This window comes from Equus przewalskii, chromosome 13, assembly GCF_037783145.1.
Source record: "Equus przewalskii isolate Varuska chromosome 13, EquPr2, whole genome shotgun sequence".
NCBI lineage: Eukaryota > Metazoa > Chordata > Mammalia > Perissodactyla > Equidae > Equus > Equus przewalskii.
Genome location: NC_091843.1, coordinates 9,621,788 through 9,648,344, shown reverse-complemented (window position 1 = coordinate 9,648,344; position 26,557 = coordinate 9,621,788). Strand labels below are relative to the sequence as shown.

Below are 26,557 nucleotides of genomic sequence, written 5' to 3'. Positions count from 1 at the left end.
TCTGCAACCCCAAAGACTAGCTCAGGGTGTGGTAAACAGGAGGCACTCATTAAATGCACTCGTTAAATTGTGACTGAATGAATGAGTGAATGAAGGTTAATAAACGACCTTTCACTGAGACTTGCAACCGGCCAGGCTCTACACGAAAGCACTTGAAAGCTTCTTCTCATTTAATTCTCACAACAACTCTAAGAAAAGGCACAACTATTACATCCATTTTACAGATATTACAACTAAGACTCAGAGAAGTTGAAGTCACAAGCTAAGAAACGGCTGGATCAAATCCCTTACTATAACCCTCCCTCCTTTCTTAACCAAGTGTCCATGGATGTGCTTTATGAAGTCGTGAACTTCATAAAATTGTATGCAAAGTATGAATGTGTGCCCACGCCCGCGTGGTTATTTTGGAGGAGGGGATCACAGGTGTCATCAGATACTTAAATATTGGAGCACATTCGAATCCACCCACCTCTCCACCCTTCCTCCCTCCCCACACTCTCCCTCCATCCCCAGGGAGCCCTGTGGTCAGTTTCACGAAGTGCCTGCCTTGTGCCTGGTCTAGTGAGGCACTCACGACTTCTCTGGTCTCCATGACCCATAACATTGCTTCCGATGATGGAAGTGGAGGTGCTCTGGGATGTCACTCCCCGCTTCCTGCATCTGGGTAACTCGCAGTGGCTTTGCTGCCAGCCTCTGGGCTGCGTGGGTGGCTGCACTCTGTCTGAACTCATCTCAGCCCCTGGTGGAGACTGTTCCAGCGCTGAAGCATGAAGGGGGAACCCTTGGGGCCGTGCAGCCGTCAGGACGTGAAAGGCAGAGCCTGTGTCCTGGCTTTCACTACCTCCCCCAAAGCCCGCATCAGTCCTGCTTCCTCAAGAGGCATGATCAGCCTCGACAGATGAGGCCACGCTTGATGCACAAGGATGTGGCCCAGGGGAGGCTCTTCCCAAGCCACAGTGCTAGTCCAAGGTCTTTTCTTCCTCCTGGGGAGATGGGAAAGAAGGTGCTTGCAAAGCAGACTCAAAGGGGAAACTGAGGAATGGAGTTAACATTTGCTGAGCCAGGAATGTTCCAGCCAGGGGTATCCTGTTTCAGGCACTTTTCTGTTCATGATCACTTTCAGCCTGACCCTGCAACCAACAATGGTGGGTTGTTCTGCTGGCACATGTGGGGAAATTGAGGCTCTCAAAGGTCAAATGACTTGCCCAAGTTCACAGAACAAAGCCCGCATTCGAAAACTTATCTCTCTGACTTAAAAGCTGTATCCACTCCCTGGGCTCCGAGGGTCTGTGTGGACTTGGGACTCCATGTCAGTTTGCAACAGGTTATCCTCCCTGGCTTCTCTGAGCACCCTCCTCCACCTCGCCCACACTCATCTCCCCGCTTTCCTGATCACAGTTTGTGGTGGTAAGAGGATCTGACTGTCTTCAGTCCTGGACCGCCGGCTGCCTGAGGGCAGGGACTACGTCTCTTCTTGTTCATGACTGATGCCTATACCTAGAATAGTGCCTGGCAGGTAGATGGTACTTAAATATTCACTGAATGAATGAAATGACTAAATGAGCCCCCAAAGCAAATAACGGTAAAGGACATTTGCAGAGCACTTTACCGAGGGACCAAGCCTTTTCCCTTTACTTTATCTGACCCAGTCCTCACACTAACCCTTGAAGCGGTCCTGCTCGCATTTCAAAGATGAGGAAGCTGAGGGCGAGATGCACATTTAATAAGAGAAGTGAGACTTGAGCCCAGGCCTAAAGGATGGAGCCCTTTCCTCTGCCCCGAATGGTCTTAGAGAGAGTATTTGTGGAACACTTAGGATGTCCCGGGCCAGGCTGAGCCGTGGTGGATGGGGGCAGGGGAGGGAGGTGTATGCTTTGCTTTCTAAAAGCTCACAGTCTATTTGAGGAGGCCAGAGTTATGCATGCAGAACATTTGGGAAATGGTACAAGACAGCAGCTAGCATAGTGCTGAATTGCACATAACCAGGTGCCAACCACATTCCCTTCCTTAACTAATCTGAGTCTTTTAATACCAGATGGGGACCCTGAGAATAGATTTCCTATAAAACAGATGAAGAGCAAAGATGGAAGCCAAGGGGAAGGCTGTGGCTTCCTTGTTTTTGCACAGCTCGAGCACGGCACCACGCCTGGCCCTCAGCGACAGTGGTAGTAGGGGCCCACCCTCTATCAGCAGCCACACTAGTGCCGGGCCTCACGAACATCACCTCACCACTCCTCACAGCAACACGAGGTAGGTCCTAATGCCGTCCGCAGAAGGTGAAAATAGGGTTCAGAAAACGTACTCATCAGGCCCAAAAGTCGCACAGCTAACAAGGGGCAGCCTTAGGATTTGAAACCAGATCTAGCAGCCCTTAATCTGACACTGCTGCCTCCGTGTGCAGTGGGACCTCAGTGACCCGCTCTTGCCCAAAGGATGGGAAGAAACACGGCCGAGTGAGCCATCATGAGGGAGGGAGGGAGGGAGCAAACACGGTTTGTGTGTGACATGAACACAGACATGTGCACGCGCTAACAGGATCCCCGCAGGTGGCTGACAGCTCACTCTAGCCCCTGAACAGCCTGCCAGAGGTAGCCTAAGGAGTCCTCTATGGGCGCCCATGTCCCTGGGAAGGGAAGGCCATGCCCCCAGAGCCTTCTGAGGGCATGGATGGGCGCTGTGGGTGTGTATGAGTCTGCTCAGGCTGCTGTAACAAAATGCCACAGACTGGGTGGCTTAACAACAGAAATTCATTTTCTCAGTCTGGAGACTGAAATTCCTGCATCAAGGTGCCAGCAGGGCTGGTGTCTGCTGAGAACTCTCCCCCTGGTTTGCAGATGGCTGCCTTATCCGTGCTCCTGTGTGCTCACAGGCCTTGCCTCTTCATGTGTGCAGGCGTCAGGGGACCTCTCTGCTGTCAGTTCTTATAAGGACATTAAGAACACCAATCCCATGGGATCAGGGCCCCACCCTTATGACCTCATTTAACCTTAATTACTTCCTTAGAGGCTCCATCTCCAAATACAGTCCCACTGGGGTTTAGGACTTCAACATACTAATTTGCGGGAGACGCAAACATTCAGTCCATAACGAGGTGGATGAGGGAGGGGTCAGAGCTGGAGAGAGCATATGAGCTAGCTCACCTTCCAAAGTAGAAGGAGCCACAGCCATGGAAGCCCGGGTTGGTTGCGGCTGGCAAGACGGCTTTAGGGGGTAATCACATCTGGGACAGCAGGACAAATGGCCCCGGAGCCAGGTGACTGGCTCCTCTCTCCCCACGCATTTCTCTGTCCTCTGTTGCAAGTCCCCAAGGGGTGAGGAATGGGTCTGCTGTATTCCTTCTCTCTGGCCCCTTACACTCACCGTGTATCCCACTTAGGTGCGTTCTTTGTGAGCACCTCACGGTGACGTCTGCTGCGTCGTGCAATGCATGCACGTACTATCTATAGATAATACCTACCCCCCAGGGCATCATCAGGAATAAATGAGCTATTGTGCACATAAATATCTGGTACATGGCAGATGGACAGATGAATAAATACCTGTGAATGAATCAATAAATGAATCTTTACTTGGGAGAGCGTGCTTCTTCCTTTGAAGGGCAAGGATGATCTGGTACTTGTCAGTTTTTACTTACTGATTGGGTCACTGAGCAAAGAAAATTAATTTGCTCATTCATCCAGTCATTCTTTCATTCATTCTGACTGCACCCCTGTCAGAAACCAGGGGTTAAGCAGACAGTGTAGAGCTAAATCAGGAGTGGTCCCTTCTCTTAAGAAACTTGCAGTCCAGAGGGAGAGACAGACAAGGAAAGGGACAATGAAAACCAAGGAAATGAGTGCTCTCATGGGAAAGAGGCCCCAAGCGCTGAGGGAACCCCAAGCGAGGCACCAACTTGGGGCCCGGGAGAGGTTCCTGGAGGAAATGATACTTGAAGTAGATCTTTAAGGATGAGCAGCATGTTGGCAGATGGAGAAAGGCAGAGTGAACAGCATTTGCAAAGGCCCTGAAACACAACCATGGAGGGCACATTTGGGGACTAGTGAGGGTCTGTGTGACGGGAGCCCCAGAAGGAGCTTCAGGGAGCAGGGCGATTGGCAGATGGAGCCAGGCCACAAAAGGGCCTCCTAATTCCCGCTCAGCAGTTTGGACTTTATCTTGGCGACTTTGTTTTATTGCCACTGCTCCGAAGCAGCCAGTCATGAACTCCTCCAGAGGCGCTTGACTGTTTCTGATCTGTAAAATGGAGCAATTCGTCTGTACTCTGCTTCTTCACATGGTTGTGGGGAGGGGGAGATGAGAGAATGGCATCCTAGCCTTTTGCAAACTCTCAAGTGCTGCTCCTGGTCATTCAGGTAGTGTGGAGATGGGCAGAGGCCAGAGTGTGAAGTGGCCTGGGGCTCCGTCCAGTGAGGTCTGAGAAGGCTGGCAGCTGTACCACCCTCTCCCCTGCAAAGACCCCTCTGTTCCTTGAGTCCTGGCCATGCTAAGGGGTGACCCTGGGCTTCAGCTCCCCCCTGCCCTTCTGCCCTATTAGGGAAGTCAGGAGGGAGGTAGGGGCCAGCCCCTGCCAGTCCTGCTCCATCAACCAGGATCCCAGGCCTCAAGGACACAGACAGACAAGCCCTTAACTGGCAGTTAGACCTGAGGCTTTCAATCCAGTGGGACTCAGAGGAGATCTCTGGAGCTCAGTGGCTCCCAGTGTCCTCATTTGCCAACAGGAGGATCCCCAGGAGATGATGACAGATCCCTGGACTCCCACAGCTTGGCTGGGTCACTTCAGGCAAATCTCATACCCTCGCTAAGCCTCCATTTCTCTCTGTGGTCATGATTAGACTTGGCCTGCCTAACTCGCAGGGTGTGGGAGATGCAGGTTATACAGCAATGGGCAATGCAAATGAAGGGATGCATCTTATTGAGTGCACCTTGCCCATTGCACGAAACAGGACATGGGCTGGGATTCTAGAAAGCATGGAATGCTGCATAGGTGAACAAAACTATTCGAGATCCCTGGCCAAGTTGCAGGCCACCTGCGTCCCTGAAAGGGCAGCTAATGGGCTGGAATGAGGGGAAGCAGCTCTGGAGGGGTCTTGTATCCCTGGGGTACGACTGTATGCTTGTGGCTTTGAGTCTGTGTGAATGTGAGTGACTGCGATGCTGTTTACACTGACTGTGTGTGTGTTTGTGTCTTGTGTGGGGACCTTTGGATGCACCTATGGGTGTATGATGGGTTATGAGTCTGTCTTTGTGTACAACAGCAACGTCTATGTGGGCTTGAGGGACCTGGGCCCATATGTCTGTGTGATGATGTGCATGTGCATGTTTATGAGGCCATATGTTGGGGGACCTGTGTCCTGCAAACACGGTGTATAGTGGGAACCCAAGCGGCTCAGATTTCGGGGAGAGGTAGCTGCTCCTCAGGCTTCCAGGAAGCAAACCTTGCATTTCAGCATCCCTGAGAGCAGAAGAGAATCCCCAGGGGTGGACCCAAACTTTGCCCTTCTGCACGAGAAGCGGAGATAGGGGTGGGGTGTCTGTGTAATCTGGAGTGAGAACTCACAGCAGGGAGAATGCTTCTTGAATCCAGCCATTACCCCTCAGCACAGTCCGCCCCGGAGCGGATGGTTAATAAATTTTTTTTCGGGGAGGAGGAATGAAGGAGAGAGAGAGGGAGGGGAGAAACAGAAAAAAGAGAAAGCAAGGGCCCAGAGGGGCACAGGGCTCCTTTGCCCTCCCCAATTCCCTGTCGTTAGAAGGGGGCCCTGACGTTGAGGAGCAGGAGAGTCCCCCCCTCCCACGACGACCCAGTTGGATGTATATTTTTCATCCCTCCGTGGGTGGGGCAGACTTTTTCCCCACCCCATGAATTCAGGCGGTGGGTTAAATAAGATTTCCCTGGAAGTCAAACGAAATACTGCACCACATACAGGGACACACACGTTCTCCCGGGGAGCAATCTGCTACCCCGGAACCCCACCCATCAGCCCGGTGCCGGGCCCCGGGTCCGCGTGCCCAGGAGCGCAGCTTCCGGAGCCCGCACGCCCGCGCCCGTGGGGGCGCGCGGGGGCGGGGGCAGAGCCAGGCACCCCCCGCGCGCCCCGGCCCCCGCCCCGCCCGCCCCTCTTCGCCTCTCCCGGGCTGGCCGCCCGCCGCTCTCCGAGCCGCTGCGACTCCCTCGAGCGCGGGCAGGCGGCAGGCAGGCGCGCGGCTCCCTCCACGCCGCCCGGCTCTGTTCATTCATGATTGGTACTCGGCCCCCCGAGACCCAGCCCGAGCGCCGGGAGGGGAGGCGGGAGAGCGTGCGGCAGGAGGGGCGGGCGGAGCGGCTCCCGCACCGCGCGGCGCTGCCTCGGGAGCTTCGGCCGCCGAGCGCACCGGCCCCGTGTCCAGCGCCAGGCAGCCTGCGGGACATCGTCCTCGGCCCTTGGCGAGGGCAGCCGCCGGGCCGGGTTCCGAAAGCTCGCCAGAAGCGGCTGGCCCCGTGAGTCAGGGCATGTGCCGGGCTGAAGAGGGAAAGAAAAGGCTCCCAGCGCCCCAGCTCCACGCTCGCTGAATACCAAGCTGCAGACGAGCTGCCGGTGCTTTTTTCCTCCTCCAATTCGGAGTAGACGATACACACTGATTTCTTTCCAGGGGAGGGGAGGGGCAAGGCGCGGGGTCCCAAGTCGCATACAAGTCTTTGCTGCCATGGGGGCCGTCATGGGCACCTTCTCGTCTCTGCAAACCAAACAAAGGCGACCCTCGAAAGGTAAGCCATCTCCTTCTTCCTTTTGTTCCCCTGGCTGGGTTTGGGGGTGCTCGGTGCTGAGCTGGGGTGTGCCACCTGCCTGCCTTGGCCCGGCCCTCCTCTCCATGAGGAGCGGATTCAGATTCCTGTATCCAAAGGAGTAACAAACCGGCGGGAGGGTTAGTGTGAGCATGCAGAGGAGGGAGCCAGAGTGGGCTCTGGCCCCAAGGGCAACCGGACCCTTCTGGGGCACCAGATGCCAGGACCCTCCCCCCAGGGAGATCTCTGGGAGCAGAAGGAAGAGGCAGATTCACAGGTGGGGGTGACTAGATTGTCTGGGTGGAAATGTTGGGAAGCTCTTCTCATTCTCATGACGGCTGGCATTTGTGCAACTGTGGGCACCTAGCGAGGGTGCTCACACATTCTCACACTCCTCCCGGGCGGCGATGCTGGTGCAGACCTGGGAGCCCATCTTCAGGCAGAGAGTGCTCCGTCTGCCCACCCCAGTACACCTCTGCAAGCCAAAAGGAATCAGCTCGTGCCCGGTGGTAACAGTCCCAGGGCTCACGTCCTGGGGTCTCAGGGATTCAGCAGCCAGGGCCTCACATAGGGTGCTGCCCTGCTCTGGGAACCACTGAGGAGCTGAGGGCACTGTCAAGGTGTGGCAGAGACGTGAGCTTACAGCAAGGATTAGAAAGCATAATATCCTGGAGTCCCTCCTGCCTGGTCCCCAGCTGAGACCTGCCGGATCTCACCAGTGGGACAGCTGTCACATGGGTCCATATGAATTTGGGGCAAATGTGTTGCACCGTGGGGGACCATGCGGGCCTCCTGTCCAGCAGTTACAAAGTTGATTGTTGGAATAAAGAGACTGGATGCAGTTAGGAAAAAGAAAATGATGGGTTTCGTTTTGTTTTGTTTTGTTTAATGCTCAAACATTATTGTGAGTAGTGGAAGAATTTTAAGTAACCTGCCACTTAAACCTTCAAGTTCGGCCGTTGGAGCCCAAGTTCAGGTTACCCGTGGGGGTTGCAGCTCCCACCCCTTATCCTGGATGGTCGTTAGAACTATTTTAGGATGATGGTGGGACCCGAGGGGGCTCAGTGAGTCTACTCTTAGGACTTGGTTGGTCTCGCCTGACTCATTGGGGAAGTCTGCATCGCAGAGTTGCCCATGAGTAACCTGTCCTCAAGAGCTCTGGGCGTCTGGTCCAACCCCTAGAGACATCAGGCTGGCTGAACACTGAGGAGCGAGATCTCTGGATGGAGACCCTGGGGGATGAGGCTGGGTTGGCGTTTATGGCCTAGAACATGGGAAGAGGCTTTGACCCATTTGTCCAGCTGAGTTACACATCCTCTGGCAGGGAAGGGACTGGCTGCCCTTTTACCAGTCCTGGGCAGGACAGGTCTGCAGGCCTTGGTCCCGGACCTTGACATTCAGAACCCTGCTTCTCACAGCTCCTCAGATACTGCTTGCCTGGGGACAGAGCTCAGCACCAAATCCCTGTCTTCTCCTCCATCATCTCTCTGACCACCATGAAGTCCCAGAGGCCAGGGGACAATGGCAACAAGAAACTCAGGAGTTTGTTTTAAAATATTTTCAGTGCCTGTGGCACTCCTGCAGCGAGGTGTCACAGAAAGATCTTGGACTCTAGAGTCCAGTGGAGTCTGGGTGTGAATTCCGGCTCCATCACCCCCTCCCTCTGTGACCTCAATCAAGTGCCTTCACCTCTCTAAGCCTCAGTTATCTTATCCATAAAATGTTTGGGAATACTACCTCACACTGGAAACTGGATGTGTGAGAAGTGGAGGGAGGGAAGATCTCAGTTCGTATACTGTGTTGGCTGCAGCCACCAAGGACCCAGGGAAGATTGTTGTAAGGATGTAAAGATCAAATGAACGATGAATATGGAGCTCCTTGCATAGGGCTGGGCAAAGATTAAGAGCTCAGACATTACTCAGACGTTACTGTCTACCATTCCCTTCTCCTACACAAAACTCCAGGTCACCCTGGATGAATTCCCACAGGATTCCCAGAGGCCAAAGCTCTTTGCTTCTCTCTCCCAGGATTCTAGAGAAGAGGGGGGTGCCTGCATTCAGTGAACCCCTACTGTGTGCCTGACGCAGTGCTGGGAGCTTTTTCTGCGTTCTCTCATTTAACTCTCACAACAGTGCCTGCTTGAAGCTCATAGTGGGTCCAGGGCTTTGGGGCGGGCTGCCAGGACAAGCTGCCCAGCACCAAGTGGTCATCCCTCTTGCACAGAGTCCCACCACATTGGCTGGAATTGTCCAGCGCTTTGGCTGTGTACGTTCCTCCAGGTATGTGCTCCAGAGCAGAGTCTTATCTTACTGGCTTCTTCCACGGCATGCTAAACAGCAGAAGATTCTTCTTGCAGAGAGAGGCAGCTTGGAAACTGGACGGGGAGGCTAATGGTCAGGGATCACCTCCTGGCCAGGTCCCTTCCTATCTCAGGACCTCAGTTTCTCCTTTGCAAAAGGAAGAAGTTACATTAGACATTTCTTCAGCTTCCACCCAGTTCTCAAACTGGAAGATTTTTATTGCTGATGCTCTTACTAGAGCTGCTGCTGTGATCTTTGGGGCATCAGGCTCAGATCTAATTAGAAGCAGTCAGAAGAGTGGTGCACATCTTTGACTCAGGAGTCAGTCTCCCTGCCGGGTTCAAATCCAGGCTCTACCACTTGCTAGCTGGATGACTAAGCCTTGTTTTCCTCAACTATAAAACAGGGACGGTAGTAGTTGCCATCTGAAAATAGCTGTTGTGTTGTGTGGATTCCAGGGATAATGCAAGTCAAACGCTTAGCACAAGCTCTGCTCCGTAATAAGTGGTCAGCACATTTTAGCTGCTATTCAATTCATGGCTCTACTGTTTGGGCCTTCCAAATGCCTAGAGTAAGGCCGTCCTGGCAGTGGTCAGTGCCTCTGGGAGCCCTAACCACTCATTTCTGGAGCCCTCTTCCAGCCCTGCCCACGTAACTAGGACCCAAAACCCAAGTGCGCAGATGCTGGTCTTGTTGCTGCAGGCCCCGCTGACCTCTGCTTTGTGGTTGGTCCTGAAAACATCGTATCTTGCTCCACGAATACCCTGCACGTTTCGAAAATATAATTTGGAAACACATACATATGTTTTAAATAGAGCAAAAGCTCCGTATGATTGGTGCTGAAAGAGGGACGTCCCTAGCCCAACCTGGGTGTGCGGGGAGAGCTTCCTGAGGGCAGCAGAAATCCAAAGTAATTTAAGAGCTGTGTCACAGAATAAAAACAGTCACATTCCTTTCCTGTCCTCGTCTCTGTTTGGGATCCTTATTAGTCTCTAAGTAAGAAAGGGAAGAGCCTGCCCCGGGGATTCAGCCTCTGCGTGCCAGCCCCAGGCTCCAGTCATCTGCATGTGCTCCTTTTGCCAAGGACACTGCTCTGGCCTTGAATGGGTAAATGAGAGGGGTTGAGGTGTGGGGGTTACCAGGGGGATCATGCAGGTGCAGCGGCTGGGCCTGTGGAGGGCAAGAGAATTTAGGGAGACGTCACTGGGCCAAGGCCGTCTCCATGGAGATCGCCTATAAGCAAATAAGCCCCTGTTGCACGGGTGCCTGGATTATCAGTCCTCCATGACCGAGAGAAGGCATTCAGAACCTTCAGGAAGGGCCGACCTTGGTATCTCCAGAGTGCTCATTGAATAGATGAGCAAACCAAATCCCACAGCTATTGGATGCATTTTCTAAGACCACATGGCAAGTTAGAGACAAATGGGACCGGTCCCCTGACTCCTAGATCAGTGAGCACCTTGGGGAACCGATGGAGGCAGAGGGTTCCTGTTGAGGCTGTTTTGGGGTTTGTTGCTTGGGGCAGCTTGTTCAACTGAGAGACATCTGGGAGACCAACGAGAGGCAGCGAGGCGTACAGAAGCAGTGGCTCTGCCTCCACAGAGCCTGGGCCCAAGGGACCTTTGGCAAGTCTTTTCACCTTGGAGATGCCAGTTTCCTTATCTCTAAAAGAGGAATACTGATTTACAGAGCTGTGCGTGCCTTGGGCGTTACCTGTGTCTGTGTCTTTGTCCAGCCTTTTCACTCTGTATTACCCTTCCTCCCACCTCCTTGTCTAACAGTTAAAATTCTACCCACATTCCAAGACTTCACTGAACTGTTTCCACATTCAGGAAGGCTTCCCCAAGGCCTGGAAAGAAGTGACTTCTCCCATTTAAATTCCTAAATCTTTTCAGGTGTACACTCTCATGACTCTCAAGTCATGCTTTGAATTAGGCAATTGATGGAGATGTTGACGCCCTCCCCCCACCCCCAGAGTGTCAGCTTCTCGGAGGGGAGCTTGTCTGAATCATTCTTCACAGTCCTCAGCTTGGTTTCTCGTACTTAGTAGGTACTCGGTAAATCTTTTCTGGAGGAAATTATAAATAATAGAATGGTTGGCCACTCTCTGTTATTTCCTAGAATTGCGGACCCTGCGGAAAAGTTAGCTTCCTGCTGGAATCTCAGTTCCCAGCCCTCTGCCTGGAATGGGTTCTGTTATTTGGTCTGCTGGCTTTGAATTGGCTTCGTCCACTAAATGTGCTGAATCTGTTTACCGTTTAGCAAGCAAGTGCAGAGACAGCGTTCCCACTCCCCAGCCCCCTGGAAGTCGAAAAAGCATGGGGAGCCCACTCCCAGCGCCAGGCACAGTTCTGGTCCCTCAGTCCCAGAAGGAACTCAGTGGAGCTCAAGGCAAACAGAAAGAGGGAGATGGAAAGACAGAAAGATGGAAGTAAAGGGACTACTGCTAAAATCCGTGGGGTTTTCCGCCTGGTGCCTGGAAAGGGGCCGGCCCTCTTTGTGTACCTAGGAGGGTTTTGCTCATTGAATGCTTCATAAATATGCATGTGAACAAGTGAGTGCATACATTAACAGGGGAGTGGAAGAATGAAGGAGTGAGTAAGTAGGGGGATAAAATGAGTGACTGAAAGGAAGCAAAGGAAGTGTCAAATGACAGAAGGAATGTGTGAAGAAAAGAGTGCATGAATGAATGATTATGTCCATAAATTAATGAATGAGTAACGAAGTCTTAGAAAGGCTGTAGTGAAAGCCTGTCTTTGCATGAAGGGCATTAATCGTCATGCTACGCAAATCCCAGACCTAAGCCCCTCACGGTCAAACTTGGAAGGAGTCAGTATGGGAAGCCCTGGTACAGATAATCAGTAGTAAACTTATATCAAATACTTCTTCAAAAGCTGAAAATGATAAATTCAGTCAAGAAGAGTCCTGTAACTTTTTGGATGCCAGCAGGTGTGCGGTATCCTTGGGGAAGGTGGGAAGATGGAAAGTATCTCTAAGCTTTTACCCTTTTGTTGATTCATTCAAGAAAGTAAAGCAAGGACTGAGCCAGAATGGCCTCCTTGTATTTCAGGTTCAGCTTTACCTTGTCTGGGTGGATCAAGAACCTGTGTATTTGTCTACGCATTTATTTCTTCCTGAGGAATCACTTCAGTGCCCTTTAACATTGTTTCTCTGATGTTCTCTCTGCCCAAGATCCACTCTGGCTTCCCCACTCTGCCTCCACCTCCCCCTCCCCATTCACCTGGTGAACTCCTACATGTGCTGCAAGACCTCATTCAGTGTCACCCCCTCCCATGCTCCTGCAGGCAGAGCACATCTCTCCCTCCCCTGTTCCCCTACGGCTGGTGCTGCTTCCCCTTGCTACAATCCTGAACATGATGTGGTTATGGATTTACACATATATCTGTCTGATTAGCTCTCAGAGAATGAGTCTTATTCCAGGGCCTCTGTCAGGCCTGATCTTGGGTCTAGACTTGATGGATGTCGGCTGAGTCGGAGGTAAGGATGGATGGACCAGGCCGTGTGTTCTTGTTGGCTCTGAGTAGTGCAGGGACACAGCGGCGCAGACAAGAAATTCAGGTCTGCTCATGGAAAGAAGAGCTGCATGGTTCTACATAATGGCCCTGGAGCTGATGCTGCCATTCATCAGGCAGAGAGGGAGCAGTGCTAGGGGCAGAGAGAGAGAGAGGAGAGACTCAGGGTCCTGGGACCTCCAGAGAAACTTGACTTGTCTTTGAATGTTTCCCTCCCTCTGGGTAGTATTTTAAATAGGTCACCTTCGGTGAGTAGCTGTAATCAGTTGGGATATCGCTAGCTTCCAATACTCTAGCCGTGGGAGCAGGATTTTGGATTAATTCTTGTTATTCCAGGCCAAACTGAAAACCTCACTGAGGCAGTGTGGGGAAATGGGACCTGCCCTCCACTCGAATCTGGGGGCTAGCAGTAACGTTGTGTAATGCTTAGGACGACGGAGTTAAAGTAACAGACTTGGGTTTGAACTCTGGCTCTGTGACTTCTTAGCTGGCTCTCTCTGAGCCTCAGTTTTCTCCTCTGTGAGGTGGGGACAATGACAGTGTTTCCCTTAGAGGGCCGTGTCAGGGGTCAAGGAAGCAGCGAGCGCTGCGTGCACATAGGGGAGATGATTTTAGCACCCCGGGTAGGACTGGCTTTGCTGCTGCGTTTTTCCCATCTCAGGGCAGGTCCCTCCCTCCTCTCTTCCTCCATCTCTGCAATGACTGGGTGGTCCTTGGTGATCTCTGTCCTTTTGAGCTGTGGCCTCTGGTTCTCTCCTGAGGCCCAGAGCCATCACAACCATGGCCACTGGAACCCACAGCAGTTTCTCTGATAACTCCTATAGGAAGCTGTCAATGTTAGATGATGAAAGAAATTCCCAGTGGTGAGATAGGAAAGCATGGCTCATCTGCCAGCGTTCGTAATAACAATAACTGACATTGCTCTGGCCTCGCTCTGTGCCAGGCACCTTGCTCTGCTTTTTTTCCCCTGTTATTTTATTAACCTCCTCCCAGCCTTGGAGAACAGACTCTGTTACAGTTCCCATTTTGCAGATGTGGAACCTGAGGCCCTAAGAAGGGAAGTGCCTTGCCCAGGGTCACACAGCTTGTAGATAGCAGCACCTGGTTCTGGCTGATCCCAGAGCCTGAGCTCTTAAGCACCACACCAGCCCCTTCCTCTCCTGGCCTCCCCTCAGGATAAAACTGAAAGGGGAGTGTGGAGGGTGGGGAGAAGGCATTCAGGGATAGACTGAAGCACCTCATTAGCCACACGGAACAACCAAGCCATCTGCAGGCCTTGAGCAAATGCGTTCAGCCCCATCTCAAACTGCCCCTGGATCTGTTTCCATTTAATCTGTCACTGCAAAAGCCTGAATAGGAAATGATTGGGGGCAGAAGGCCAATTAGCAAATTCATTAATAGGATTAAACATCTCTCCTCTGCTCTAATCATCTTTGTGAACTAAATTCTTCTCCCTTTGTTACAGCCATCGTTGCCTGTCAGTGAAGGATCGAGCGCTTAGATATCGCCAAGCATGTTAGAATTTCAAACCTTCGGAATCAGGCACCAGAATCCGTCAGTGTTTTCACATGGTCCATAGGGGCAGGGAGGGGTCAGTCAGGGGATGAGTGGTCATCACGGCAAAGGAAACAAACCAAGAACTTGCTGGTTATTTTCTCCCACTCTCTTATTAGTTCCCTCGGTCCTTAGCCACACATTGGCCTAAATCCATAGTACACATCTGTATGTGGTGTGGCGGTTATGGGCATATGCTCTTATACCTGGATGCAGAACCTGGCTCTGTACCTTATTAGCTATGAGACCTCAGGCAGGTCACCTTGCCTCTATGAACCTTCATTTCCACATCTAGAAAATTAGGATATTGATAGCGATTACCTCCAAGGTTGTCATGAGGATTAAATGCAATAAGGCATGTAAGGGTACAGGGGTCAGAAGACCTCAAGAATGCGCCAGCGGTAAGTTATTACCGTCTGGAACCACGCTACTCAAAGTGCGGTCCTCAGACCAGCAGCCTTGGCATCACCTGGGAGCTTGTTAGAAACACAGTCTCAGACCTCCATCGAATCAGAAACTGCAATTTATTAGACTCCAGGTGGCTTGTATGCCCACTGAAGTTTGAGAAGCACTGACCTAGAGCACAGATTATAGTGTGTGTGTGTGTATATGTTTGTAATTATAAGATGTTATAATTACCTATTAAATTATAATGTAATATTACATTAAATTAAATTTATTTAATATAATATTAAATTATAATGTAATACGTAATGTAATATATATATATACACACATATATATGTGTGTGTGTGTATATATATATATATATATATATACACCACACATAGTTGTAAGATTATATAGCAAGCTGGAAGGGACCTTCAAAGCCTTTTGGTTCAAGTCTCATTTATGATAACAAAATGGAGTCCAGAGAAGGTGAGTGGTTGGGCCACAGTCACACAGCTTGAGTGTCAGGCCTGGGATCTGAACTCTAGGTCTCCCCAGCCCTGCTTGTCTTCATCTGAGTTGCTATGAAATCAGATTTCTCCAGATTAGCATTTCTGCAACTGAGCTTTTCTTTCTTTTTTTCATTAAAACTAAAGTGTGGGACTATAAATGCCCATTAAGGTGTAATCTACTAATTTTAAGTGTTATCCCAGCCGAGTGAGATCCTAACCCTTCACTCCTCCAGCCGTCACCTGAGCTATCCCTCCAGGTCCTATGCTGCCCGAAGATATGATGAGGAGGCATTCTGGGTCTTCGTCTAAGTTGCTTCCACGACCATAGGCCGGGACGGGGTGCAGGACAGAGGCTTGGGGGCCAGACACCTCTCTCCAGGAGCGATTGCACCGATGGTGCTCAGAATCCCAGAGCAGCCTGGCAGCCTGGTTTATGGGCAAAGCCTTTGTGTGGGATTTGAAGGCAGAAGATTTGACAGGAGTTAGTAGGAATCTAATGGACGAAGGAAGGGCCTAAAGCATGAGAGTCAAACGCCTTTTTTAGGGGACACGATAAGACCTCTCTGTTGAAAATCAAATGATCCTCCTGGTTGTTGTAGAAAGCTTCCTGCACTAAGCGATTAAGCAGGACTCATCCAGGGTCGCCAGGCTTGTTTGGGGCGGAAATTGGAGAGATGGGGAAATATTGCTTGAGGAGGAGGGATGCGGAGTTTTTGAGAGCCTGCTCTGTCGCAGACCCTCTGCCTGCCTAATCTCCTTTCATTTTTACAGTCCTCCTGGGGTGGTTGTATCGTTACTCCCACTTTGCAAAGTGGGATACCGAGGTTCTGGGAGGTTCTGTGATTGTCTGCTGAGTAGAGAGCAAGGATTTGAAGTGTGTCTGATTCCAAGGCAGCCCGCCACGTGGCCTCCTCTCCAGCCTGAGGGCAGGTCCAGGACACGCAGCCCTCCCATCCCCAAGAAGAGGCTGAACCACTGCTGCTGCATTGGAGCTCCCGGAACCGAAAATGACAGCACTGGCCTCCTCTTGGCCCCGTCAGCACCTCACCCATGCTGACCCTGGGCCCCAGCGAGAGGAGCGCTCTGCCAGCGGCTGAAGGAGGGTTTGGAGGCCACATGGCACACAGCTGCCATGAGGGAGCCAGTGCGTTGGCATCTGTGTGTGGCTGAGGCGGCACTTCCTCTCCGTCCCTGGGACTCACTCATGTAGGACTCTCCCAACTGGCCCAACTGCACACGCAAGGGGGTCCTCTCACAAAGGCTTCCCTGCTCACCTAGTGTGGGCAGCAGGGGGCTCGCTTCTGTTCCTTTCCCCCAGGCCAACACTGGGCTGGAGCAGGACTCTAAGCCCTAAAGGCCCTAAGGCTAAAATGATGAGGCGCCCCCATCCCAGCCCCACTAATTGCTCCTTAGGCAAGTCAAAACAAAAACAGTAAAATAAGTCTAAGGAAGTCTGGTAAAATTTGGATTTTTCCCATGATGACTACTTTGATGATCTTTTTTGAAATATAATCTACTTTCCAAACATGTTTTTTCACCATTTTGTTGCCTCTACTTTGCTGATGCTCTAAGCATCTCTTAAGTGTGCCTGTTGAGTATTTCAACACGAGTTGGAACAGGACAGGAAAAAGAAAAATCTCTTCTGTATTGAGCACCTACTGTGTGCCAGGCATGGTGCAAGGTGTTGACAAATAGTGACACAAATCATATTTCCAAAGCTCTTAAAATAGTGATAAGAAGGAGAATAGTAACATGAAACGTTTAAATAGCATTTGTGCCAAGTACTATTCTAAGTGCTTTTGATAGGTTATACTAATTTAATCCTCACAACAACCCTATGCGGTAGGCACTGTGACTATTCCCATTTCACGGGTGAACTCTCACACTACAAGAAGCAGGCCCTGAGCTTCCATTTTATAGATGAGGAAACTGAGGCTCAGGAAGACAGGACTTGCCCAAGTCCCCCCAGCTGGCTGGTGGGAGAACCAGGCTTCGCACCAGCTCTGACTGGCTCCGAAGGCAGGCACCCCTCATTTCCTAGAAGCGCCTTGTTATTGGCTATACCCCCAGGGTGCGTTATAAGGAGGAGTGGGAAGGCCTGGGCCTAAAGGTTGAGTATTGAATGCTGCCCCGACTTTTTCGGGGGCACCCTGTCCCTCCCCATTGCCTGTTCCGTCCGTCCTCGGCTTGTGCTACCATCCTGCCGTGCGTGGTTCTTTCTGACCTTCCAGAGTGGTCACTTTGTGCATTGATCCACATCGTGTAGCCTGTACTGAAGCCAAGTTAGGCTCCCATCTGCCTTCCCCCGAAAAAGCAGCTGCTGGAAGGAGATTAAAGTATGTAGGACACTGTCTTTGCCCTCTGGGTGCTTCACTTTTACATCAATAATGATATTGGCAGCAAATCAATAGAGCTGTATGTGCTGGACACTTTAGCAGCTTGGTTTTATTTAAGCTTTACAGCATCGCGAGGAAGTCAGCACTATTACCAGACCCTTTACAGATAAGGAAACTGAAGAACAGGGGCTGTAGGAAATGTGCAGTGTCTCACCTCTTGTGGGTGGCCGAGCCAGGATTTGAACCCAGATGGTGAGACTCCAGCACCTGCACGCTCGGTCACCAGGCTAGCCTGTGTCTGGGCACCTAACTTCACTAGACTGCAGACTGTGTTGCTCTGTGGGGAGTCGGGGGAGGGAGAGAGCATCTCTCACTGAGGGATGGGGCTGGGGAATTCGATAGGATGCCTGAAGGAGCTGGTATTTGAGGTTGATAAAAGAGCTGGGGCTTGGCCCATGCAGGATTGTAGGCTAATGAAGTTCCAGGCAGAAGGAATAGCTTGAGCAAGGTCACTGAAGGTGATAAAGACAAAGGAAAGGGAATAAAGACAACAGTGATGTTTTGCACTTTTGTGACTTGGAGGATATCGATAGGAAGGCTGTCATCAGAAATGGGAGGGGACAGAACAGAGGCGGAGACAGTCAGGCTGTGCACATACAGGAAGGTGAGGAAAGGTCCTGGAAGGTAGTAGGTAGCAAGGATGAGGAAAGGAAGAAGTGAGTAGGGAGCAGGACTATCCCCTCTCACCCCCGCTGTCTCCCAAAAAGTCTCCAGTGATCACTTCAGCCCACCTCCACTCCCTGCCCATCCTTCTCCAGCGCACTCCCTGTTTGTCTTGCATGACTGAGCAATTGATTGCCTTGAATGGCTCCATAATCACTCCCTGTAAACAGTCCCCGACTCTCCAGTAAGAGTACGCTTTCCTCAAGGACCGGGACCTTTCTTTCTGCCCTGCTGAGCTCCTCCGAGGAGCCATACACAGTTCTGGGCACAGGATTGGTGCTTGGTGACTTAAACTGACATTTCACAGAGATGCACAAGGATTTGGGGTGCCCTAATTGGGATAATGTAGCAAAGAAGCTTGGGCACAGCTTTGAGGCCCCCACAGCATAGCCACAGGATGTGAATGTCAGAAACTACGGTTTAGTGCAAAAACATAGAGCATTAGAGATCATTCCATAACGGCTTACTTAGAGTTGGTGGAGAGAAAAAGGTGTGAGTGTTGGGTGAAATAGAACCGAGGGCCAGTCCCAGCTTACCACTTACAAGCTGTGCGGTTTAAGCAAATTGTTTAACCCTTGTCTGCATGTCAGTTTCCTCATCTGTTAAATAGCAACAGTCATGAAATCAACTCATTGGATCATCATGGGGATTAAATGAGATAACGTGAATCTAAGTGTTTAGTAAACTGTAAGGCAATGCATAAATGGTGGGTATCAATATGTAGATGATGATCATCATCTTCGTGGTAGTAATGATTTTGGTGGTGGTGGTGATGATACTCATGGTGGTGATGGTGGTGTTGGTGGTAGTGATGATGGTGGTGATAGGGAACGATGCTATTGGTGGTAGTGATGATTATAGTAGGGATAATGATGATGGCAGAGGTGTGGGTGACAATGAAGATACTAGGGGTGTTAATGGTAGTAATGGCGGTGACGATAGGTGCCATTCATCATAGTGTTGGAGCATGATGATGTTAGTGGTAATGGTGATGATTATAGTAGGGATAACGTTGATGATAGGGGTGGTGGTGGTCGCGATGAAGGTGCGATGGTGGTGGTGCAGTGAGGGACGGTATTAGTGATGGTGGGGTAATGGTAGGGATGATGCTAGTGATGGTGGTGGTGATAGAGGGGTGTTAGTAGTAGTGTTGGTGGTGGGGTAATGGTGGTAATGGTGGTGGTGGCACTGGTGGATTTGAGGCCATCATTCCCTTTGTCCAATCCATCTTCTTTGACTAGGCTACACAGAAGGATTTCCAACCCCCAGAATTTGAATCCCCCAGATGTATTTGTTAACAGTAGGAAAGAATAAGACAAATCAGCCCAGGCCTCTAGATTTCTTCTCTTATTCATGGTTGGTACTTTCAGAATCATTTTCATACAAAGCTGCCTTCTTGACATTTGCATAGTGCTGTGCCTGGTACATAGTCAGTCTTCAATAAATATTTGTGGAATGAAAGAATAGCCGTGCAGAAGGACACAGACTGTGCTCTTGAATGGACTCATCAGAGTTAAATGTCTCTTCTCTGAAAGTATATGGGGTTATCAGGCACCAGCTCTCCATCACGTCAGAATGTGCCTGCACTCACACGGTGACCAGCATGGACATCTCAGCACCCCTTCTTATCTGGAGCTGGGAAGACTCAGCACCTACACTACCCAGGGGCCCCTGGATGTCAGCCTGGTCGACCGTGTTCTGCCCTGATTCTGCACTCACTGAGCACAAGGACCAGTGGAGAAAATGGCATCTCCCACTAGCTGCTTCTGAAGTGTCCATACCTCCCTTCTCAGCACCCTTTCTGTGCAGCGGGAATGAGAGGCACGTCCTGCCTCTGGAGATGTTCTTCTTGGCAGCAAGTCCTCCCCCTGATCCCGGGAGGGATTACACAAGTGGCTTCGGGTCCACTGCTTCCACAGCCCTCCTTCTGCCCAGGGCACATTAGAGGAAACTGTAGGGCCGCCGTTCATTGTGGAAAAGAAATGCTCACACACCAACATTGTAGGATTCCTGTGGCTCTTAGGTATGTGACACATAGTAAGGGCTTAATACATGGTAGCAGTTCTTAATGTCAGTATCATTTATTATTTCTATCACTAGTGGAGAGAGAATATAATAAGGGGTGAATAGTAATAGACCAGAGACTTTGTGTGTCTCACGTTGGTGGATCACAAGTGGCTTGGCTCCACCTTCAATACCCTGATCTGGAACTCTGAGCCTGAGGGGGTCTCCTGAATGGATCAGAAATTGTTGGTGGGGTTGCCGAGAAAGATGGGGAAGACCTGTAGGCATTTGGGTCCAAGTGCTGTTCCATTGAATAAGGAATACAATTTGGAAATCAGGTAGTCTTGGACTTAAACCCCAGACTTGTCTCTCTTTGGCTGCGTGACCGTGTGTAAGTTACTAGGTGAGCCTTAGTTTCTTCATATGTCCGGTTAGTAATACTGACCACATCGGCTCCTTGGGAAGAGTGTGGACAATAAAGTGTAGGTGGAGTGAAGGTCGGGATTTGTCTCCTGGGCAGCTCAGGACAAGAGGTAATGGGAAGACCAAAGTGGTTTTGAGATTAGAGCTGTCTGCAGCCTTTACCTGGCTCTGGAATTGATTTATTGTTCCCCCAAATCCTGGAACGAAGTCAAGAAGGGGATGAAGGAAGGGTGGGAGGGGGCAACAACAGCCTGGAAGAAAAGGTTAACGTGTAGAGTGCGGGCAGAGGCCGCCTGCCCATAGCAAGCAGCGATGCGGGGAGAATGCTTCGGTCGTTGTCATTTTTATTGTTGCAATTGTCATTGTTGTTAAAAGGTGTAGAAGGGAATCCAGGTAGAAAGCGAACTCAAGCAAAGACGTGGGGTGAGCCAGAGCGTGGAGGGTGAACAGAACCCGGGTGAATTTGCTCAAGGGTACAAAGTACCACATGCAATCTGCAAAGGGGGGAAACTGAGGCAGGCTGGCCTCCTAAAACTTCTCATACCACCCAGCGACTCTGCTCTACGCGCCAATCAGGGGGAGCTCTTTGAAGGGCGTTTGGTGTGTGCGCACTTGTGGAGAGAGAGAAAGTGTTGTTGCCCTGTGTAGACATCAGACACTGTGCTGGGCACATCCCCGAAATTCTTTCATTAATTGTCACACAATCCTAGCAGGTAGGTACTGGTATTATCTCTGTTTTAGAGGTGAGAAAGCTGAGGCTCAGAGAGGAGAAGAGACTGGCCCAAGGTCACCAGGTGGTAGATGCAGGTCCAGCCTTGAACCCAGGCCAGTCTGTCCTGAGGTCTCTGTGGTGGCATCCCTCAGATTCTACACCTGCTGCCTAGTGTTAGCTCCACTTGATATCTGGGGAAGTTGAGGCTCAGGGAAGCTGCTTCCCACAGTTGGCAGAGCCAACTCAAAGCAACCCAAGACGAAATCCTCGTCCTCCTGCCTGCCAGCTCCGCGGTCTCTCCCTGGTGGCTCACACGTCATTGGAACTGACAACACAAGAATTTCATCCCTTCTCCTTCTTTCTTGCCTTTCTTGGCCTTCTTCCAAAACTCTGAGGGAGAATAAACTAACTCAAGAGACAGAGAAAGGCTGTAGGAAGCTCAAACCCAAACCCCATTTAGTCTTTATACCACTTCCATCTGAGCTGCCTGGGAGATGGCCCCCTCCCCACGTTGCTCTAATATGTCAGTGGGCAGCAGCCACACTAAACGCCTGACTTGCCCCCTCTCAATCCAGATCCCACTTAATTCAGCGTGCTCCATGTAATGGTTTAATGCACAGACTTAGAAGCCAGGCAGGCCTGGTTTGGAACCTGGCGTTGCCTTTCTTCAGCTGTGTGATCTTGGGTAAGTCACCTACTCTCTCTGAGCCTCAGATCCTTTGTAAAATAAAATAATAGGTCCCTTCTAGGGTTGCTGTGAGGATTAATTGAAAAGGCTTGTGTAAAATGCCTGCTACGTAATAGGCACTCATTTGAGGGTTGATGCAGTTTGGGTTGTTATGGTGTGACCCAGTGAGTTTCTGGCTTTAGGCTTGATAAATAAAGCCTCCTCTGCCACCACAGTCCTAGTCCCTACTACAAGTATGACAATTCCTGGCATGTGCTGTCTTTCCCTTGTCCACTATGCGTGGCAGACATTGACCATCCATCACAGTACTTTTTCCTTGTGAGCTAGAATGTGACCTCAGAATCCTTCTTAACACAACACTCCATGCAGTCACTACCAATTGATTACAGTTGGTGTGGGAGATAGATGAAGTTTATTTGCATCCCACTTCTAACCAAATTCACATTTTTTGTTCCCGCTGTACAGCCCAGGCTGTCTGTCTCCGGTCTGCTTTTATGAGTTTATTTTTCTGTGTGTGTGTGTGTGTGTGTGTGTGATGTGCTCTTCCAGGCTGAAAGAACATTACAGTAATTTGTTGTTGGTTTATTTGTACAAATCTCTGTACTTTCAGAATCCCACTTGCCATGTCCTGCCTGTGGCTTGGGATCTGCAAGTAACATCAGCTCATATCTGGGAGGGAAGTTTGTGGGAATCAAGTTAGAACTCAGGGAAGGACAATCCACACGCAGCTCTCACCATCAGCCACCTTTAGGAGTGACACAAGAGTGGGTGGCTGAACGTGAACCTGAAGTCTCAGCACACTTAACACTCCATTGGCGTATGAGTGTAATCTCAGGGAGGTTGGCCTAGAATAGAACAACCTATTCTTTAGGGAAATGCTAGCTGCTGTAACAAACAGACCCCGATATTTCAATGGTTTAACACGCAGAATTTTATTTATCATTCATACAGTGGTTGAATGTGGGTGTTCCTGGTGAGCAAGTAGCTCTCTTCTATGTCGTCGGTCAGGGATCCAGCCTCCTTCCGTCTTGTCACTCCACCAACCCCAGGGCCTTCTTTACATCCAGGTGAAGGGCGTAGAGATGACTCCCTGCTTCTTAAACACTGTGACCCAGCCATGACAAACATCACTTATGCTCAAATTTCATTGGGGAAAGCTTGCTTCTAACACCACCCAGATGCACAGGTAGATGGGAGGCAGAAAATATGGTCTCCAGCTGGCTCAGCAACAACTTTATACTCTTGGGGAAGCCCAAGATGGGGGTAGTGAAAAGACCACAGCCAGGCCTGCCACAGACGGCAGTTCAGGGATGAGCACAAGGTTGGCTGGGTGGGGTCCTGCCTGGGGAAGGAGTCTCAGTCCAGCTGCTGTTTGGTCATCTTGGGCGTGGAGAAGGGCACTCAAGGACCGGAGGTCAGCTGGCAAGGTCCACAGCAAACCTATCCAAGGAAGTCCTGCTCTGACCAGGGGCGTGGCCTGAGTGATGCTGGTATCAACCGTCTCCCTCCTTGGAAGAAGATGCAGCAGACAGTTGGAGCCTGATGCCATTAAATATTCGAGTGGTTCAGCCGGCATCCTGGATGATTCTAGATTCCCCAGGAAACTTTATTATTATAAAGTGCCTCCCCAAGCAGCTCTGCCTCCAAGGAGAGAGAATGCTGGTCACGACAACTTCAGCAGTCCTGTTCTGCATGGCAGTTCCATTTCTCAGTGTGGTTTATATTTTGGTCTCATGATCTGGGTTAATGGGAGTGTTCTCCTGACAGATGGGTCCCTTCTGGGTGTGCCAGCAAAATCAGGTTTCCGAGTCTCCAAGGCTGGGGACCAGAGGCTGGGGAATACGCCAAGGGAAATGCCACCTTGTGAGGTCTCTGGGATGCAGCCAGCAGCCTCCCCTGGGCATCACTCCTGCCTCATCACGAGGCTTCTCTGGCCGGCCTGTGTGAGCATGTGGGAGCCACATTCACAGCCCCATAGGTCTGGGTCTGTTTTCAGCTGCATGTGGGACATTCTGGCAGCTTCTCCCTGATCTCTGTAAGGAAGGAAGCAGGAAGGAGAGGAGGTGAGAAAAAAAAATCCCATGCTTCGTTTTCCCTCCAAAGCATACCTTGTGAGCCTCGTCTGTACAGGGTTTGGAACAAAGGAATCCTGGCGCTTTGGTGATCGTGTCTGCAGCAGTTGAAATGAGTCTGACACTCGCCAGTGCCTTAGTAAGAATTATAATTACATTGGAAGACCCGAGGCAACCGAGTAAACTGATTAGCAGCTTGCTCCAAGTTGATAGATTTTTTTCCCTCTGGGTCATAAATAGGGCCGTGGGAGATGATGGAAGCTCGCTGGGTGGGAGCAGTCTGAGATGGAGCTACGTACATCCAGGAAGCCACACCGAGGCTGCTGACTGGTTTTCCCAGAGAGGCAGACTGACAGGTGCCCACTGCTCCTGCATGGGATGTCTCAGCCCCCTCGGGCTAGGGGCTGAGCACGGATCTTGGGCAGGGCTTGCTTGGGCTGCAGCGAGCATCCTCAGAGCAGGCTGACAGTGATTGGAATCTTAGGTGATGCTCTGGGAAGCCTTCCCCCAGGAAAGCCAAAGCTTTCTGCCAGGCATAATTATTGCATGGATAATTACACGATTCAGAGCCTGCTGGAGAATCCTGGGCTGGTGCCAGAGCAAGGAGGCAGGGTTCTGGGACTGTGGCCGCTTACTGCTTCCCAGAGCTGAGTTTGACAGAGGAGGGTAATCATTCGGCTTCCTAAGAATCCTACCTGGCAGGGCCAGGACTTGGCAAACCTAAAGCCAGGAGAGGTAGGAAGTTGATGAGTTCTCTCTTCCTCTGCCCACCCTCTGCAACAAGGGGGTCCCCAGAGTTCTAACCTAGGCCCTCTTGTGTACTCCCTCCAAGCATTGCCTCCCTGGGAGAGCCCATCCCCTCCCACGAGCACCTACATGCCGATGACGTCACGTTTTCCAGCGCCCATGTCACCCTCTGAGCCTCAGCCGTGCATCGCCAAATACTGCTGGGCCTCTACTTCAGATGCTCCTGCCACTCATCACGCTCCACGCTGAGCTCTGCCCTCTTACTCCAGCCTGCGCCTCAGCCCATATTCTCCTCTCGGCCAGCAGCACCCCATCCTCCCAGACCAGACCCCCAGCTAGAAGCCCAAGAGTCTTCTAACCCTCCCCTTCTCCTCCAGCATCCTCATGTCCTCTGAGGCCAAGTCACGCCAGCTGTACAGCGGACATGTCTCTTGCCTTCTGCGTCTTCTCCCGCCCCATTTGCACAGCCCAGGTCCAGGTTCCATGGTCGTCTCTGGCTTTCTGATAGTGGCCTCCTCACTGGCCTGCCTACCTCCACCCTCACCTCCCTGAAACCATCCTTCCACTGCCTCCAGTTCCGTCTCTCTTAATGTAAATCTGGTTACACCTTCCCATGCCTAATGCCCTTCGATGGTTTCCCATCACCCTCAGTGCTAACTTTACCCCTTAAGGCTGTGCTCAAGGCCCTTCCCAATCTGGCCATGCTCCAGCACTGCATCTTCTGCCACTCCCATGACAACCAGTGCTACTGGATGTGACTGTGCACTTCTGGTTCCTCGAAGGTGTCTTTACTGTGCCTGAAAATATAAGTATGGAATGGGAGAATGTAATGGTGAATGTTCCAGGCTCTGGAGCTAGCCTGTCTGGGTTTGAATCTTGGCTCCATCACCTGCTAGCTGTGTGACTTTGGGCAAGTGACTTGACCCCTCTGTGCTTCTTTCTTCCCATCTATAACATAGCAATAATAGTAACAATAGAGCCTATGCCATGGGGTTCTTAGGAGGACTCAGTTAGGTAATTCATGTAGAGCACTCAGAATATAATTAGTGCACAGCAGCTATTTTATCAGGTGTTTGCTGTATGTCCCAAGGTGGACTCTCAAAATAGCACATCGAAAAAAAAAAAAGATTGCAACTACTCCATACCTTCATCTTACAGAGGGAGAAACTGAGGTCCTGAGAGGGGAGGGGCCTTGCCTGCAGTGGCCCCAGGAGCCTGACTCCTGAAGCCCAGCCTGGAGCCCTCTGTTCCAAGGCCCGGCCCACCTGTGTGGACCAGACAGCTCCCTCTGACGTCAAGTTCTCGGAGTTCTCCGAGGGCTCGCCAGGCATGAGAGGGCTTCCTTCCTGCAGAACCCCTGCCTCTGAGAAGTGGGTTGGGGTGGGAGGAAAAGCATGCACATCAGTTTTGTTCCAGGTTAAACAGATAAGGGGACATCTGGTTGCCGTACGGTTAGGGGTGGGCTTCCTTCCAAGGCCTGGGGAACTTTGTCCGAGACATTATAGTCTTAACGAGGCTCTGGGCTCAGTCTGAGGTGCCCCAGTTACCGGGCCTCCCTGTGTGCCCAGGGGCGGCGGGAAGAGCCCCCACCGGAGAGCCAGGCTGGCCGGGGCTTGGGAAGCAGCTGTGTTTGTGGGGGGGCGGTGCGGGGATCTTGTCTGCGGTCTCTGATGGCTGAGCCTGGACTCTGCAAGCTGCCTGGGTCCTAACCCCGACTCCAGCACTTACCAGTTGGGTGACCTCAGGCAAGTGACTTAACCTCCCTGAGCCTCAGTTTGCTTTTCTGTAAAACGGGGGATC

At 51.2% G+C, this 26,557-nt stretch overlaps 1 protein-coding gene across 3 annotated transcripts in view; it reads left to right on the top strand.

The window, feature by feature from the left end:
• KCNIP1 (potassium voltage-gated channel interacting protein 1) overlaps positions 1-26,557 on the top strand; it is a 344,476-nt gene that overhangs the window by 125,670 nt on the left and 192,249 nt on the right. Inside the window, exon 1 of one of the 3 annotated variants that reach the window (XM_070570364.1) lies at positions 6,072-6,745. The exons of 1 other annotated variant lie outside the window; for it this stretch is intronic. In XM_070570364.1, coding sequence (XP_070426465.1) covers positions 6,685-6,745 — 61 coding nt within the window. In that variant the 5' untranslated portion in view covers positions 6,072-6,684. Of the gene's footprint in view, positions 1-6,071; positions 6,746-26,557 lie in introns of those variants that run through there. One more of the 3 variants, XM_070570362.1, reaches the window with a different exon arrangement.